General features: G+C 46.0%; 1 protein-coding gene across 1 annotated transcript in view; it reads left to right on the forward strand.

Annotated features, from left to right (window-relative positions):
* The first annotated feature begins 316 nt into the window (after positions 1-316).
* The window catches only part of SLC25A36 (solute carrier family 25 member 36), a 48697-nt gene continuing 31684 nt past the window's right edge, over positions 317-17329 (forward strand). The window contains exon 1 of the mRNA XM_077290851.1: positions 317-776. Within this exon, the coding sequence (XP_077146966.1) occupies positions 736-776 (41 nt within the window). The 5' untranslated portion in view covers positions 317-735. The remainder of the gene's footprint in view (positions 777-17329) is intronic.

Consider the following 17329-nt stretch of genomic DNA (forward strand, 5'->3'; position numbering starts at 1 on the left):
GACTCGCCCTTCCCACCACTCTTTAGGTCACCCTCTGACTGTGGTGGACGCCACCAGTAGATGGGGACCCTGGCATCACCCTCAGGAGGCGCCGCAGCTGCCAGTACTGCCCTGTATTACCACCCGTGGCCTCTAATAGCTGCACATATTGAGGCAGCGCAGCGCTGAGCGACCTGTGAACCTCCAACACCGCGGTTGAAGTTACTGGCGCCTCCTCGGACACGCCCCCTGTGCTGCAGTGCATGCTGGGATCTTAGTCTTTTAGCCGCTGATGAACATTCCTCACACTTATATCCCAGCGCGGGAGCCAGGTCACGTGGTAAAGCAGCTGCGCCAGCCGTCACTTCCGCCACACCTTCGCAGCCAATCAGCTTGTGTTTATCTCGTGCTGCTGAATATTCATAAGAGAGCAGGGGGGTGAAGGCGGCAGAGGGGAGCGGAGAAGGCAGGGGACAGTGCTCCGGGCAGGACTGCGGAGGCAGGCAGTGTGGGAGGTCACGGCGGGCAGCTCCACGGTCTGTGCAGGCGCCATACACCTTTATATACGCGGGCAAGTCTGCGTGTGAGCAGCCGCTATCCGCAGACGCTGAGCGGTGCATGGTGGCGGGCCTACGTCTGCGGGCTGTGTGCTGACTGCTGCCTCCGACATCCAGTCACCCGAGAGCGGGCAAACGACCCGGCGTCTCCCCGGGGACCTGCTGCCTCCACCTGTCTGCAGGGGAGAATAATGAGAGAATGAGCCAGAGAGATACCCTGGTGCATCTGTTTGCTGGAGGGTAGGTGCACGTGTGGTTCCGGGGTGGGCTGTGCCGTGGGTCGGGCCCTCCATCACTTAGCATGGGTGCTGTGTACTCTGCGGCTGAGCCAGGTGTCCGGACACCTGTGAGAACGTGCAAGTGCGACGGCACCAAGACTACAGCCCCCACTATCTGCAGACATGCTGGTGATTATTGTTCCCTGTGGGGTAAGGACCAGGGGTGCACGACCTGTGGCCCCCTGTGCCATCCTGTGTGCTCCCAGCCAGCCCTGACCCTTGTGGATAGCTGTGCTCCTCTTGGCTTCTTCTATTCTGGACAGCTACATAAGGGGAGCAGAGGACCCTCTTAAGCTACCATAGTGGGTGCAGATATTAGCAGGTGGCATACAGTAGTGGTGAGGTGCCTCTGATCAGAATGCCCCTCTGTAGTTGATGTGGTCATGGCATAGTCTGGCACTAGTCAAAAACAGTGTGTGCACCTCTGCTATAGACTTATTATTATTATAGTGGCATTTATTCCATGGCGCTTTACATGTGAGGAGGGGTATACATAATAAAAACAAGTCACAGCTGGTACAGGAGGAGAGAGAACCCTGCCCGCGAGGGCTCACAATCTACAAGGGATGGGTGAGGATACAGTAGGTGAGGGTAGAGCTGGTCGTGCAGTGGTTTGGTCGATGTCACTTTACCACTGTTTAACCTGCGCTTTATAGACATCACTGCTGTCATCGTGTAGCAAAGGAAAACTACTCCCATCAGGAGCTGTCTGTACATAACCTGGGCAGCCCATGTCTGCAGGCTGAGCTCCTGAAGAACCTGTGAGGGGCCACCGCTGCTCTGGTGGATGTGTCCCTTCAGCTCTCCAGGCATGGGATGTCAGAGGCCACTGCTGCTCTGGTGGATGTGTCCCATCAGCTGTCAAGGGCCACTGCTGCTCTGGTGGATGTGTCCCATCGGCTCTCCATAATATAACAGATTTATGTGTGCACAACCTGAGAAGGTGCACGGGTAGGTTCCCAAACCGTAATCACCAGTAATGCAAAAACCCAGCACTCAACTTTGTAATGTGAAGGAGTGGATAATTTATTGTATCCCAAATCAGTAAATGTTTCGGTCACATAAAGGGACCTTCATCAGTAACGTAAATTGGGATAAAGAGTGGGTACGGGTGGCTATAAAGCCTGCCAGAATTGCCTCCAGTGTCTCACTGGATACTACCAAAGAGAGATAGCAGCCTGAGGGGTGGCTGTCATCGCGGTGTCCACTGCTGTAGTGCTCACACTACAGCAGTGGACACCGCGATGACAGCCACCCCTCAGGCTGCTATCTCTCTTTGGTAGTATCCAGTGAGACACTGGAGGCAATTCTGGCAGGCTTTATAGCCACCCGTACCCACTCTTTATCCCAATTTACGTTACTGATGAAGGTCCCTTTATGTGACCGAAACATTTACTGATTTGGGATACAATAAATTATCCACTCAACATTATAAAGTTGACCATCAGCTCTCCAGGCATGGGATGTGTGAGGGGCCACCGCTGCTCTGGTGGATGTGTGCCTTCAGCTCTCCAGGCATGGGATGTGTGAGGGGCCACCGCTGTTCTGGTGGATGTGTGCCTTCAGCTCTCCAGGCATGGGATGTGTGAGGGGACACCGCTGCTCTGGTGGATGTGTGCCTTCAGCTCTCCAGGCATGGGATGTGTGAGGGGCCACCGCTGCTCTGGTGGATGTGTGCCTTCAGCTCTCCAGGCATGGGATGTGTGAGGGGCCACCGCTGTTCTGGTGGATGTGTGCCTTCAGCTCTCCAGGCATGGGATGTGTGAGGGGACACCGCTGCTCTGGTGGATGTGTGCCTTCAGCTCTCCAGGCATGGGATGTGTGAGGGGCCACCGCTGCTCTGGTGGATGTGTGCCTTCAGCTCTCCAGGCATGGGATGTGTGAGGGGCCACCGCTGTTCTGGTGGATGTGTGCCTTCAGCTCTCCAGGCATGGGATGTGTGAGGGGACACCGCTGCTCTGGTGGATGTGTGCCTTCAGCTCTCCAGGCATGGGATGTGTGAGGGGACACCGCTGCTCTGGTGGATGTGTGCCATCAGCTCTCCAGGCATGGGATGTGTGAGGGGACACCGCTGCTCTGGTGGATGTGTGCCTTCAGCTCTCCAGGCATGGGATGTGTGAGGGGCCACCGCTGCTCTGGTGGATGTGTGCCTTCAGCTCTCCAGGCATGGGATGTGTGAGGGGCCACCTCTGCTCTTGTGGATGTGTCCCCATCAGCTCTCCAGGCACGGGATGTGTCAGGGGCCACCTCTGCTCTGGTGGATGTGTCCCATCAGCTCTCCAGGCATGGGATGTCAGGGGCCACCTCTGCTCTGGTGGATGGGATGTGTGAGCAGCTCTGAGTGCAGGTGGGAGTATTAACGATCCACTTATGGGGTGCATATACTTTATTTTTATGGCTAAACTGAGCCAAACTTGCATGAAGAAAAGCTCTCAATATAGTTAAGTAACACTTTAACACCCCTGCTATAATCTTCCATTCACTAAGGGCCAAAAAGAGTTTGTGTTTACTAGGTCCCTGTGGGGATCACTATCAGCCCGTGTCCCCGGTTTATTACACACTGTGCACTTGGCCAGGTTGTGTCCTGCATGGTTTCTCCTTACTTCAGCTGCCTTGTGTCGTGTCATGTACGTTTTGTGGGCAGATTATTAAAACTGATGTAGCAACAGTGAAGTAACAGTCAGATTCACGCTGTAATTCAAGAGATTGAGCATAAAACTCCCACTTGTCTGCGGGGGAGGAGGTAAGTGCTAATGTGCTCTGCTCTGCACTAGCTTTATTCTGGCCACTATCAGACTGCAATGTCCAGACTGACACCTGTCTAAGGGTCAGGAGATGGGCCTCTGTCCTTGGCCTAACTTTATACATATTCTAGGGACTACTTTATTAGCAATTGTCTATTACAGGAGTTGGTGCTTTACTCATAGGCTATGTGCACACGTTGTGGATTCGTGTGCGCACTTTTCCGCACCATTTTTGCAAAATCCGTAAAATGCAGTGAGTTTTACCTGCAGTTCTTGTGCGGATTCCACCTCCAGTTTTATACCTGCGAATTCCTATTGAGGATTTGGTTTTCCATAGGTTTACATGGTACTGTACACCGCATGGAAAACGGCTGTGAATCCGCAGTGGCCAATCCGCAACATGTGCACAGACCCTTAGTCTGCCTGTGACTGATCGCTGTAATGTTGCACTTTATGTCGTTTTCTCAGATATTGTCTTTAGTCCATAGTCACACAGACACTGCTGCATCTTACCCTCTGCTTGGTGGCATCGAGTCCCCAGGTATCCTGCGGTGTATTTATCCTGTGATTATAACCCTTTTTTTTTCCCCCTCTGGTGTTTACCTGGAGGATAAGCTGCTCTGTAATGTAGTAATTAGTAGCATAACCTGTAGATTCTGGGAGGAGTTGCTGGTCCTCGGACCGCTCTCATGCACAGCATTCGGGCGGTTTCTGCTGTCAGAGAACATGGATGACAGGGCAGTGAGGGAATTGGCTGCTGTACAGCAGCACAAGGGCAATGCCCTATCAAGTGTTGTAATAGCGCAGAATCTGGCCACATTGTTAGATTACAGCTCGGTATGTGCCAGGAGAGCCGGACATGATCCCTTCTACAGATGCCTCTCTGGATTCAAGGCTTTACTAGTTACTTCACTGCTTGTCTCTTCTCCTCGGGTCTGCTGTGTCCCCCTAATAGCACAAATCTCCAGTGCTGGAGTAAGTCTGTGCGTCATCCTCCTCTTCAAGCTATTCATTATTCTGGGCAGCTGTTTATTAATAATCTGATTCTTCATTTCATGACTAATGGCTGCTAATATCTCCTCATACTCCATAGTGGTGACTAGCCTAGTTATGTGGCTGTGCCCAGTGGGGCTTTATAACTAGATGGTGTTCCCCGGGGCTCTTGGGAAGGTGTAAGTGTGCATTATTGGGTTTTCATCCCAATTTTCAAGAAATTGGTGTAAAGTCTAAGGATACGTTCCCATGGGGCAAAAATAGAGCCACATGGAAAAACCACTGGAGTACTGGCGTGTGCATCAGAGTTTGAGAACTCTGCTTCCTGGGTTTCTCTAAAAGAGATCTGTATTGGTCACTAAAGAAACAGGTAACTGACAATGGCAGATCCTGGTAACCAGTGTGATCTGTAGTAGATCGTTCAGCGGCTGTAGGGTGCCATTGTGCTCAGCAGTGCATTGCCAATAATCTTGTGTGCATCATAAAAGATTTTCTCTTGAACGAGTGTTGCCATAAGGATTTTTTTTTTTTAATTAAGTAAAAGCACTGTCTTGCAAGTACCACCTAGTACAGGAAGCAACCCTATAAGTTAATGTCTGACCATTCAATATCCTTGGAACTTGACCAGGAAAAAAAAATCCAAACTAGAAGCTGTACAGGCAGCTGTTTCAGGTTGTTTGTCCATCATTAGTGCAGAGCAGTCAGGCTGGTAGTTTCACATGTTGCATACTATGGAGGAAAGACATGTCTGCTGTACTCGTTTTTTTTTGGGGGGGGGGGTAAGTGGAAATGGTCACACTTGGATCCCAAATCATCACAACATGTGTTTTGCACACCAGTCTTAATTTGGTGCATCTCGCTTCAGCAGATCCTTCAATAGGAATGCTTTTCTTAATTTTATGACATTTCAGCTGCTAAACACCAGCAGAGGAAGACAAAAATCAGCACAGAAACTGACATGCAGTTCAGATTCCGTTTTTTGTGGTGTGGATTTTACCCTTTGTAATGCATCATATAAAATCCAGGGCAAATCTATAACAGAATACTAATGTAGCTCATGCAGATTTTGTAGGAAAAAAATCTTCAAATCTGTCACGCTGAACACTAACTCTTGTGTCCACTCTGAGGGCCACCCCCCCCCCCCCCCCCCCCGGTCACCATACCTGGAAGCAAACCCCGTATGTGGTAAAATCAATGCTGTCATTCAAAAATACAACTGGCCTTACAAAAGAACAAGCCCTCACATGGCTACATTGATGGGGGGTTCTGGCTCTTGGAAGAATGGGAGGAAAAATCCTAAACCCAAAAAGATGGCCAGGTGGTGAAGGGGTTAAATGTCTTATCTGCAGAGTAGTTCAGTGTCTTGGGAGAACAGACTTTATATAGTTATTCCCTGGTGTAGATTTGCTTTTTAATTATGGTGATGTAATAAAACAAAGGGAATTACTCCTATGTAATTGTCTAGATGGATTGTCATCCTGAAAATCCCTCGTAACTGGAGGAGGGTACTTTGATAGCTGCTTGTTTTGAGGGACCTGGCACATCCCTTGCAATAGTTGGGGTTAGAATTGTACCTGAAAGCTGTTGGTTGTACTAAAATGGAACTGAATTTCAGAATTCTGCTTATTTAATTTACTTGGTAGGATAAATCTCCTAATTCAGTACTGCACAAATCCATAGCAGCTGGGAAGGCCATCCATGTAGAAACCATCCTGTAGACCTAACTTCTAGGTTCACATTGCGTTAGTGGGTGATCGCTAACGGACAGCGTTGCACGGCGAAAATGTCGCAATTAACGTCGTGCAACGGGTCCGTTAGCGCACCCATTGACAGCAATGTAAATTTCGCCTGCAGCGCATCACTAGCGCGTGCCTTTTTCGGCTCGCGCTAGTGATGTGCCGTTCTTCTGTGACGCGCCTCGGACGCTGCTTGCAGCGTCCGCGGCGCGCCCGAGGTCCGTTCCCCGCTCTCGCAGATCGGGGATCTGCGAGAGCGGGGACGTTAACGCGGCCCCTAAATAAACATTGCGTTAGCGCAATCCGCTAGCGCTAAACGGATTGCCCTAATGCAATGTGAACCTAGATTGTTATAGGAACATATGTACCATAAGTTCTTATTTGCCCACAAAACCGAATAAAAACAGTTTTTTGTGAAGTGCTATTGCCTATCTTGGGTTGAGCTTCAAACATAGATCTGGCTTTGATGGGAACTCTTAAAGGAACTGACCGCAAAGCTTGATGCTGTCTGACCAAACAAACTAATCTGAAATGCAGAGCTTGGACCCCAGTGCCCCATCGGGCATAGAGGGCGGTTGGCTCAGGATAGACACACTGACTGGGCCAGATATTGGCACAATCTTTTTCACGGACATGCAAGTTTGGACTTGGGTGGTAATGAAGCTGAAACTTGATGTGACAATTATTAGAAAAAAAATGGGGTCTGTTTGGCTGTTATTAGCTCTTCTCTGATGGATATATGAAGAGTACTGAGTCTATACTGTGTATTTGGGATGTTGTGCAGCACTATATGGGGGGAGTGCTAGGAAGAATTGTCACTATCCCATGTTTTACTACAGGATTGTTCCTGATTGGTCTTGTTGAATGCACATCTTATTCCTGGTGTTTGAGGGTAAATATCTGCAGGAAGCCTCCTTGTGTTGTCGGGCTGCTCCGCAGTAGGCCAGAGGTCACAGACCTGAGTGGAGAAGAATGGGGAATTACTTGTAAATGCAGCTTTACCACCGCATTACCCTGAGCTGCACATTGCAGATGATCTGTCAGGAATGGGCTGAGCGAAGTTACCCAGGGACATGTGTGAACTCTCCACATAACCCGGGAGCTCCATAGCTGTCATAGCTCTTCATTACTGAGTATTGCACGGAGAATTCCTGTTCTTTAATCTAGGAAAGAAATATATCTTGGTACCGTGTTAGCCAGTAGATAGAAAAATATTTAGAATTGAGTCCTCAGTAAAAAGGTATCAACCACTGAGGACTCTCAATTCTAAATATTGTTCTTTAATCTGACATTCTGAAGGATGTGCTTCAGTAAAACCCTGCCTGTTACTTGTGTTCCTTTCCTTATCCTGTATATCTGCATTAAAGAAAATCCTTCTGGGAGGAAAAATGCACCAACAAACTTTGTGCTTGTGAAGAACACATCTAAAGCTATGTTCACACATGGCCAAAAAAAAGCATGACTTATAATTTTTTTGCTGCAAAAGGAAGTTACCTGCATTTTTGCACTTACTCATTGTTTCCTAAGTGTGAAAAACACTGCAAATGCAATGAAGGTGACATGCAGCAGTTTTTTTTCCAGATCAGTCAGGAAGAAAGTCTGTATGAAATCTCAGACTTTGCTGGAACTGTAAAATGCAGCTTAAAATTTACATTAAAAAAATTTGGTGTGAACGTGGCTTAACATGGTGTGGGATGACTAAAAGCACCTTGGGCCCAATTTATTATTGCATTTTGGGTTTTTTTTTTTTTGTTTTTCTCTCCTCTGTATCCTTTGCACTTAGACCAACATTTATCCTGAGATTAAGATCTCCCCGATTCCCCATCCTTGTGTCTGATCACTTCTGTGGGAGATCTGAAAATTGTCAAGCAAGGCAGATAAGGGAGAGCTGGATCTCAGTCCTTTCTGGTCTGTTCTGTGGATATGCTAGGAGTACCTCAGATGGAAATGCCCCCTATACCACTATTTTATTTTATATATTTTTTTTCTCTCCTTTCTTGTGTAGTGCAGCTCTCCCAGTGTGCTCAAGGCTTGCTTAACTTACATCTACAGAAGTCACATTTTCATGGCTCACCTCCTTGCATATGTGGTAGGGCAAGAGTTCCTACTTTTATAAGACATTTTGGCCTTTTTCCATCATGCTAATTAATGGCTTGTCATTGCTCCATGTCGCTACCTCAGGACAAGGGTTATTTAAGGTTCCTCTGAAGGTGCATCTTCTAGGAAGCCTCCTCACGGTCTCGTGCTGCTGTCACAGATTGTTCTGTGGTGATGACACCCGCCCGGGCAGTGCCACGCTTCAGTCTGTTTATTGTACTATTATTAAAATGGCTAAGCTCTTACTTTCCTTGCATAGTTTCTTGGGATTCACTTTAAGCAGCCAGTCACAGCTTTTCAACACTGATATGAAGATGGCCTTCCACTAACTTGTGCCACCAGATCTGCTTCCTGGGGTAACAAAGTACTGGGGGTTAGTGTCAGAGCTGCTGTCCATGCAGACAAACTGTGTAGGCTTCTACTTTGTCCTCTGTTTTTAAGACCTAGTAGAGAGATGTTAATTGTGAGGTATTGAACTGTGACATAGAAATAAAATCTATGCATGGCCTTTCTTCTCGCTTCCATACTCTTCATTAGTCACAAACTTTGCCTCACTCACTTGATGGGCGCACACATTCATTATTTGTGGCAGAAATTTCTGTGGCAAATCCTGATGTGTTGGTATGAAAAATGCATAAAATAAGCGGGGTTTTTTTTCTGTTTTTCCTTGCAGATGTAAGTCTGCAGCAACATGTGCAGGAGACTTCAGGAGTCTCATTCACTTTGCTGGCAATAGGAAATACTTGTGCAAAAACAAACGCAATGTGTGCACACAGCCTTGGAGGCCATTTCTGCAGACCACTGAAGATCTGCATCCTAATGTGACTTTCTGTGGATTTAAAATTTGCTTTTGAAGATCAATGTTAGTGTCTATATGCTACGAGGTTATAGCAATCGTAAGTTTAAAAATAAAAAAAATAAAAAAAGCTATATGGTGGCCTCTTCACTTGGCATTCTTCAGGAGAACCCCAGGCGGGCTGCAATAAAACATGGTGGCAAGCTAATTTTTAAGTTAATTTTTACAAATTTTGACTCATCTTGCCCACCAGTGTACCTCTCCACATGTTTTTAATATGTGCCTATAAAGTGAGGAGGGTCTTAATTAGTGCTTGTTTCAGCTTCTCGCCAGTCAGCTGGGTAACAAAGGGCTTTAGATAATTACTGGTGGACTGAGTCTTGTGGGGCGATTACTTTCCTTCTCGCTGCCAAGACCCTCAGTATAAAGCTCGTGTGTCCCTAATTTGGGTCATGTTACTTTGTGTACACACTTATTATACAAGCGCCCGTCCTACAAATTAATGAACTCTTTGGACGCTGCAGCCTTGTGGCCCCTGTCTGCCAGTTAACAAAAGTCTTGGCAGAAAGTGTTTAGTGCTTGGCAGAAAAAACAGGACAAACGCGTGCCTTCTACTAAGCAGGGGAGAAAAACTCTCCTTTCTCAGCAGATCTGTGGACAAATGGGTTTGTTGTGCTGCAGATCCAGGTTCTCATTTACCTCCGAGCCCTTCATCACATTGGCTTGTGTCCTGTATACACGGGCTCGCTCTCCTCCATCTACCCCAAATATCTTGTAAACCTGCTGAATGTATAGTGCTACACTAATACATATTTTTATACATAGTTTAAACATTTTTTTCATATTCCTGCCCTCCACACTTGGACAAAAAAAACCTGGATGACGTGCAGGGTTTATTTATTTTATTTTTATATTTAGTGTTTTTATTTTTTTTATTTTTTTTCCCCCTCAAACAGATGGTTTTTCTTTTAAATGTTTCCTATAAATCTTTCTCCTGTGTTTTGTCCAGTCAGTCTCTGAAAGACTTGCAATAACACAATGGTAACGCTGTTTGTAGGTGGAAATTAGATTTTGGGGAGGCTGTTGCCTTCCTGCTCCAGACTTCTCCAATCAGGCGTGGAGGGTGGGTACTATAAGCCCTGGGATCCCTGTGGAAATGTAGTTTCATAACAAAATTATTTTTAATCTGTGGCAAATGTGAGCATTTCTGTTTTCCTCTTGTAAAAAAAAAAAAAAAGAGAGAGAATCCAGCCATCGTTGTAGGTGCTGCTTTCCACTAGTGACATTCACTGTATCTTGTCATGGGGTTTTTTTTGTTTTTTTTTGTATAGAAAGATCGATAGGGATGACTCTTGCGCATTATTTAGCAGAGCTAATTACCGTACCTTGCAAGGCAGTTTTGGGTGTTGTGTGCAGATTGCATGTGAGCTTTGTCTTCAATACATGTTTAGTAAGTTAGCTTTATTCACCAAGAATGAATGCAGTTCTTCATCAGGAAAAGTGTATGCATGAGATCATCATCATCTGAGCACTATACTTGAACATGCCACTAGAGAAAAATACTACTAACCTGCACATCTGGGGTCAGTAGTATTACTAACCTACCTGGTGCCTATGAGTAGCTGAACACGATGGTAGAAAATGAACTTTATTCTCTCTGGGAGCTTTCAGTTTGTCACCACTCAGCAGCTGTAGCCATGGCCCCAACAGCGGAGCCCCAATTTGGGGTCGGTCTGATCAGTGCTGGGGATGTGGTTACAGCAGCCGCTCTGTATAATCAATAATGAACAGTGGCCTGTAGTTTTGTTTTTGGCTTTCAATCCCAGTTAACTTTTCAAGGCTTGCTAAATGTACTGTCTTGAGTAATAGTCTCACATAGGGTATATGCACACATTTGGTGCATCACATCCGATGTGAAGGCATCATATGCGATATGCTAATGACCCTCAGCTCCTGCTTTGTTGCAAGCCAAGTGTTACGGTACTGTGCTTTTCTCCGCTTGCATCAGAGAATCACAGCAGAGTAGATGGCGAAAATTTCTCCTCAATGGCCTGATTCTATGTATATCGTACTGCACTTGGATGACATCAGAGTGCAGTCAGCTGATTCTCACGCCCCCATAGACTTGTATTGGTGTGATTGAGCAGAGTCTTGCTGCCGATCATGGCATACTGCCATTGCTCCCCCATGCTGAATCTGCATGAGAAAATAATCACCAATCTGAGCTGCCCCATAGTAGAACATCAGACAGAGCTGTGCAATATGTTGTCACATAGCACTCGGCCATGTTATATAGTAGCCATAAAGGTTAAAATCTACAAGTGTTGATAAGCAGCATGTGACTTCAGACATATCGTCACTTCCCATGTGCTGTAAAACACTAGATAAAAACGTAACATATCCTATATGGTATTTGCAAAGTTTCTTTAGTCCTGAGTTCTTATAAAATGAAAGTAACTCTAAGGCCATGTGCACACATTGCAGAAGCTACACAGAAAATTCTACAGGCAAATCTGCATCTCTCAGGGTGATGTCACTGCTCTACAGGGCCTCCCACGATGCACTGACTGGAGATAATGGCTCCTGCAGTGCATCGCTGAAGAGGATACCTGAGTTCAGGCTCACTTTACAGCAATGCTGCATGGGAATTTTCTCACATAGCGCGCTGCCAGTGAGAGAATGAACTCAGATGACCTCTCTCCCCTCAGTAGCGGAGGAGATTCATCACGGAGGATTACCTCCCGCCTGTCAGTTCATCGCAGAGGCCCTGTAGAGCGCTGATATTGCCAGATGTCACTGTTCTACACAGGAGATTGTCGTGAGACACTCGTTGTTAACTGGACTACGGCGGAAAGGTAAGTATACGTTGGTGTATTATCCTATAGGAAATCAATTTTTTTTTTTTTTTTTTTTTCTTGCTACTGAACACATGCATTGTCTGATGGGACTACTTTCCCATCATTGGCTTGCTGCTGTCACTGTGAGCATTCATATCCGGATGAGAGCAGTAGTCCCATCAGACAATGGCTGCTCACTCACTCTCTCCCCTCCTTCCGATCTGCAGTGTTTCTTGCACTCAAATCGGCAGCTCTTTTTTACAACTGCAGTTTTGCTGCGGATGTGCCTGACTTAATGGGTGCAGATCCACAAAAAGAATTGACATGCTGCGGAAAATAAAACGCTGCAAATCTGCACTGATTTTTCCAAAGCATATGCACAAGTCATTTCACATTGACTAACATTGGTAGTGCACTACACTGCGGATTTGATGCAATTCCGCACGTCGAAAAACGCTGCGTATCCACAGCTTGTGCACATAGCCTAAAGGTACCACATAGGAGCCGCTTGGTGCACGGTGGGTATTTCTAAATTTTTGCAAGAATGGTTAGAAATATAATTGAAGGATGAGAATAGAGGAATTGCTGCAATCTGTGAAAGCTGTTACTTTTTAAATGGCCGATACACTTTCAGCATATTGAGCCCATTGTGTAGATCATGTGATGGAAATTAATAATTTATTTATATGGCGCCAGCATATTCCGCAGCACCTTATAAATTATAGAGGGGAGGGGGGGGGGGGTTGTACAGACAATACACATAACAAAAATCACAGTTCAAAATGGATACCAATAGGAATGAGGTCCCTGCTCGCAAGCTTACAATCTATAGGAGAAAGGGAGACACGAGAGGTGGATGGTAACAATTGCTTTCGTTGTTCGGACCAGCCATAGTGTAGAGATTGGGTGTTCATGTAATGCTGCATGAACCAGTTAACAGCCTAAGTATGTAACAGTACAGACAGAGGGCTATTAACTGCACAAAGTCTATGAGAACATGATGCGAGGAACCTGATCATGGTTTAAGTATTTTTTTTTGGGGGGGGGGGGTTTTGGTTTTTTTTTAATGGGCCACACGGTGATAGTTGGGTTAATGCGTTGAGGCGGTAGACCAGTCTGAACAAATGCGTTTTTAGGGCACGCTTAAAACTGTGGGGATTAATCTTATTAACCTGGGTAGTCCATTCCAAAGAATTGGCGAAGCACGTGAAAAACCTTGGAGTGGGAGGTTCTGATTATTGAGGATGCTAACCTCAGGTCATTAATAGAACAGGTAGGGTGGTAGACTGAGACCAGTGAGGCGATGTAGGGTGGTGCTGAGCCATGGAGCGCTTTGTGGAAGAGAGTAATAGTTTTATACTGGATTCTTGAGTGGATGAGTAACCAGTGTAATGACTGGCACAGGGTAGAGGCATCGGTGTAATGGTTGGTGAGGAATATAATCCTGGCTGCAGCATTCAGGACAGATTGGAGCTGGGAGAGTTTGGTAAGAGGGAGGCCAATTAAGAGAGGGTTACAATTGTCTAAACGAGAATGAATGAGTGGAACGGTGAGTTTTTGCAGTGTCAAAAGTAAGAAAAGGGCAAATTCTAGAAATGTTTTTGAGATGCAGATAAGAAGAGCGAGCCAGTGATCGGGTGTGGGGGTGAATGAAAGCTCAGAATCAAGCATGACCCCAAGGCAGCGGGCATGTTGCTTGGGAGTAATGGTGGAACCGCACACGGAGATGGCAATGTTAGGTTAGTAGAGGGAGAGAACACGAGGAGTTCAGTTTTTGACAGGTTCAGTTTCAGATAGAGGGAGGACATGTTAGACAGTGGTAAGACAATGACTGGTGTTTTCTAGAAAGGCCGGCGTGATATCAGAAGTGTATTATTGGGTGTCATCAGCATAGAGGTGGTACTGGAACCCAAATCTACTGATTGTTTGACCAATAGGGGCAGTATACAAGGAGAAGAGTAGGGGACCTAGGACTTGAGGAACCCCAACAGTAAGGGGAAGGTGAGAGGAGGAGGAACCAGCAAAAGATAGTAAAAGAGCCGTCAGATAGGAGGAGAACCAGGGGAGAACGGTGTCCTTGAGGCCGATGGAGCGGAGCATAGTGAGGAGGAGCTGATGATCCACAGTATCAAATGCTGCGGAGAGATCCAAGAGAATTGGCATGGAGTAGGGACCATTAGATTTAGCTGTTAGTAGATCATTGGAGTCTTTAGTGAGGGCAGTTTCAGTAGAGTGTAAATCAGATTGAAGAGGATTGAGAATAGTTATCTGAGAGATAGCTGGTAAGACGGGCGTGGACCAGGCGTTCGAGGAGTTTAGAGATGAAGGGAAGATTAGAGACAGAAATTATGAATGTCCTGTTAATAACAAATTATGTTCTTGCCCCCTCTCACCGTCCTCCATAAATTACTGAAGAGCTCGGACTCCTTTATGTTAACACTTGACTAGAAGTTAGTCTGTAGTGTCAGTAATGCAGAGGTGGGTTACAGGACGTGGGGGGGCTGCCCTGACTCCTCCTGCCAGTCCACCTGTTATGCCAGAGTTCAGTTTTGGACAGTAAACCCATTGAATAAATGTCAATGCTAAGCATGCTGGGAAATGAGTTCCAGTAGACACCTTGTCCAGGCTGGGCAGTATATCCTTGTGATGTGTGGGGTCAGTATGACTCTTCATTGCTTATATGCCAGGGGTTGCCTTGTTGATAGTGCACTTTAAATGTATGTAATATAGGGTTGTCAGGACGTATAGGTGTTCTACTCTGTGGGGATAGGATACCCCTCGCTATATCTCCTATATCTCACCTAACAAGCTTTTTTTGATGGGTCAGCTGGCAGCCTTTTGCATGGCATATTTATTTCTGTGACTTATGAGGGTCTCTATATTTGGAGTCTGGTATTTAACCCATTCACATTATGTATGAGCATTGCCACCGTTATATTGCTCGGTCCGTTTGGGGTGATTATGGTTGGGCTATTTAGCCTTGTTAAGTGTTTTTAAAATTTGTTACCACCTTTGCCTTGTTTGTATATGATATTTAAATAAAGTACATTATTCAGGTTGATCTCTTGTGTGTGCATATCCTTTTTCTTGTTTTTCTGAGTTCCAGTAGTGCTGGCAGAATGCTAATGAGGGGAAACCACCCATTATGTTAACACAACCCTATTTAAGTGTTCTGACTGTGTGGAGAGCTGACATTGCACCAGGTATTGACCAGTGTTATTCAGTAGAGCATGCATTAGGGGCTCCGTATGTAAGATGGGACTCGCCTACTCAAGTTTGAGCGTGAAAGAAATTCATATTCCATATTGCATCTGATTTTTAGAATACATGGAATACCTAAAATGGGACACTGTATTTGGTCTTGTACACTTCTCACTGAAGTACAAAAACAAATGATATATACAGATGTGATAATATAAAATGTAAAATCATCCTGTTCTGCGCCACTTTGTTGGTGGGTTTTTTTTTTTGTTGGGATCTCATTTTACAATAGTTTTTGGATCCTTGCGCACACATGGCCATCAGGGGTTCCCTTCTCCCTTCCACTAGCATCATTTGTGCTTTTTTTTTTTTTTTTTTTTTTAAAGGGAATCCAGCACCAGAAAAAATGTTAATGGCGTTATTATGCCTGGCGCCAGCGCTAAGCCCCACCGCCAGGAGAAAAATGAGCGTGATTCCCCCAACACCATTCTGGTATCAGTCACTGTAACGACGCAGCCCTATATAGTCAGAGCAGTGACTGAATCCCTGTGGGCACTGCCCCGTGACTGAAACCAGAACGCTGCTGGGGGGAATAAAGTTTACATTTTCTCCCTGCAGCATTTGGCTAAGTGCTGGCGCTGAGCAAGTTAGTAATTCTATTAACCTGCAGATTAACCACATCTGCAGGTTAATAGGATTTTTTTATTTCTTGTAACAGGTTCCTTTGAAATGGAGTTAGGAGTCCGTTTACACTTCAGAGTTTACATTTCTTCCATTAGGGCCCCTTCACACTGTGCAATCAAAGTCTGAACGAGCGTTCGATTTGTGACGTTTATCCGTCCTCGTTCCGAGGTTGCAAAGTGTGACATGGCGTTACGATTTGCGACGCAGCCCAGCATCGTACGATGTGAAAGAAAGAGCAGAACTTTCTTTCGTCGTAAATGTCCCGCTGTGGCGGTCGAAATCGTAGTATGTGACGGCGGTCATACGAGCTCGTAATGCGACTACGTGGGTTGGGCTTCCGCATACCTGTCTCCTGATTGGGCGTGACGTTTTAGCACGCCCATGCTGGTAATACGTCACGCTCGGAGTCGTAGGACTATGGCGGTGTGAAGGGTAGCGTACGATTGCGACGCGTGACGTTCACATCGCAACTACGTCAGAAAAAGCGTTAACATCGTAGAGTGTGACCGCTGGCTACGAGCTCGTACTGCGATGTCGAATATGACGCAAATGCGTCGTAATCGTAGCAGAATCGACCAGTGTGAAGGTACCCTTAGTCATTCATTCATGCAGCTTTTATTCCTAAAATGTGCCATTCTGTTAGGACTCCACTAAGCAAACCCATCGCCCAGGTGTTGTAGTAATGAAGGCATGAGCTGTTTATTGAGAAGCCGTAAGATTTAGATATTCTCAAATTAATCATTTGCTGGCGGACACTTGAACTGACTTTTTGTAAATCTTAATTGAGGTAATACTCGTGGAGAGGCCTATGAGCGAACATCAGCCGCCTCAAATGAAATGCCATTATATGGTACGTGGGGAAACGGTCTGAGGAAGGTTCTTCACATAGAGGATGTCAGGGGTCGGGGCCGAACAAGTTGTGCTTTCTCAATGAGTAGTGATGAACGAGTGTACTCGGGTTTTCTGAGCATGCTCGGGTGTTCTCAGAGTATTCTGGGCGTGCTCGGAGATTGTTTGAGTTGTCGTGGCTGCTATTCAGCCTGAATACATGTGGGCATTCCCTAACAAACAGGCAAACTCCACATGTATTCGGCCTGTCTAGCAGCCACAAATCATGCAGCTGCGGGGACTCAAACATAATCTCCAAGCACACCCAAATACTCCGATCACCAAGCATCCTCTGCTGGGCTAGGTGTAGGCATGAGCTACCATCAGGTTGAACAATGTAGTAATGGGCACTGCCCTTAGCCAAATTTAGTGCTTGGTGTGTTGTCTGGAGCTGAACCTATGTGCCTTGCGTATTAAAGGAGTTGATAATGTGTATCTCTGGAAGTACATTGCTAACACGAGCATTTATTGGTGTGCTAACCACGATAGGACTGCATCCTCTAGAACTAAAGAAAATAAGGTTTCACAATTGGGATTCT

This window comes from Ranitomeya variabilis, chromosome 2 (genome assembly GCF_051348905.1).
Source record: "Ranitomeya variabilis isolate aRanVar5 chromosome 2, aRanVar5.hap1, whole genome shotgun sequence".
In the NCBI taxonomy this organism is placed as follows: Eukaryota; Metazoa; Chordata; class Amphibia; order Anura; family Dendrobatidae; genus Ranitomeya; species Ranitomeya variabilis.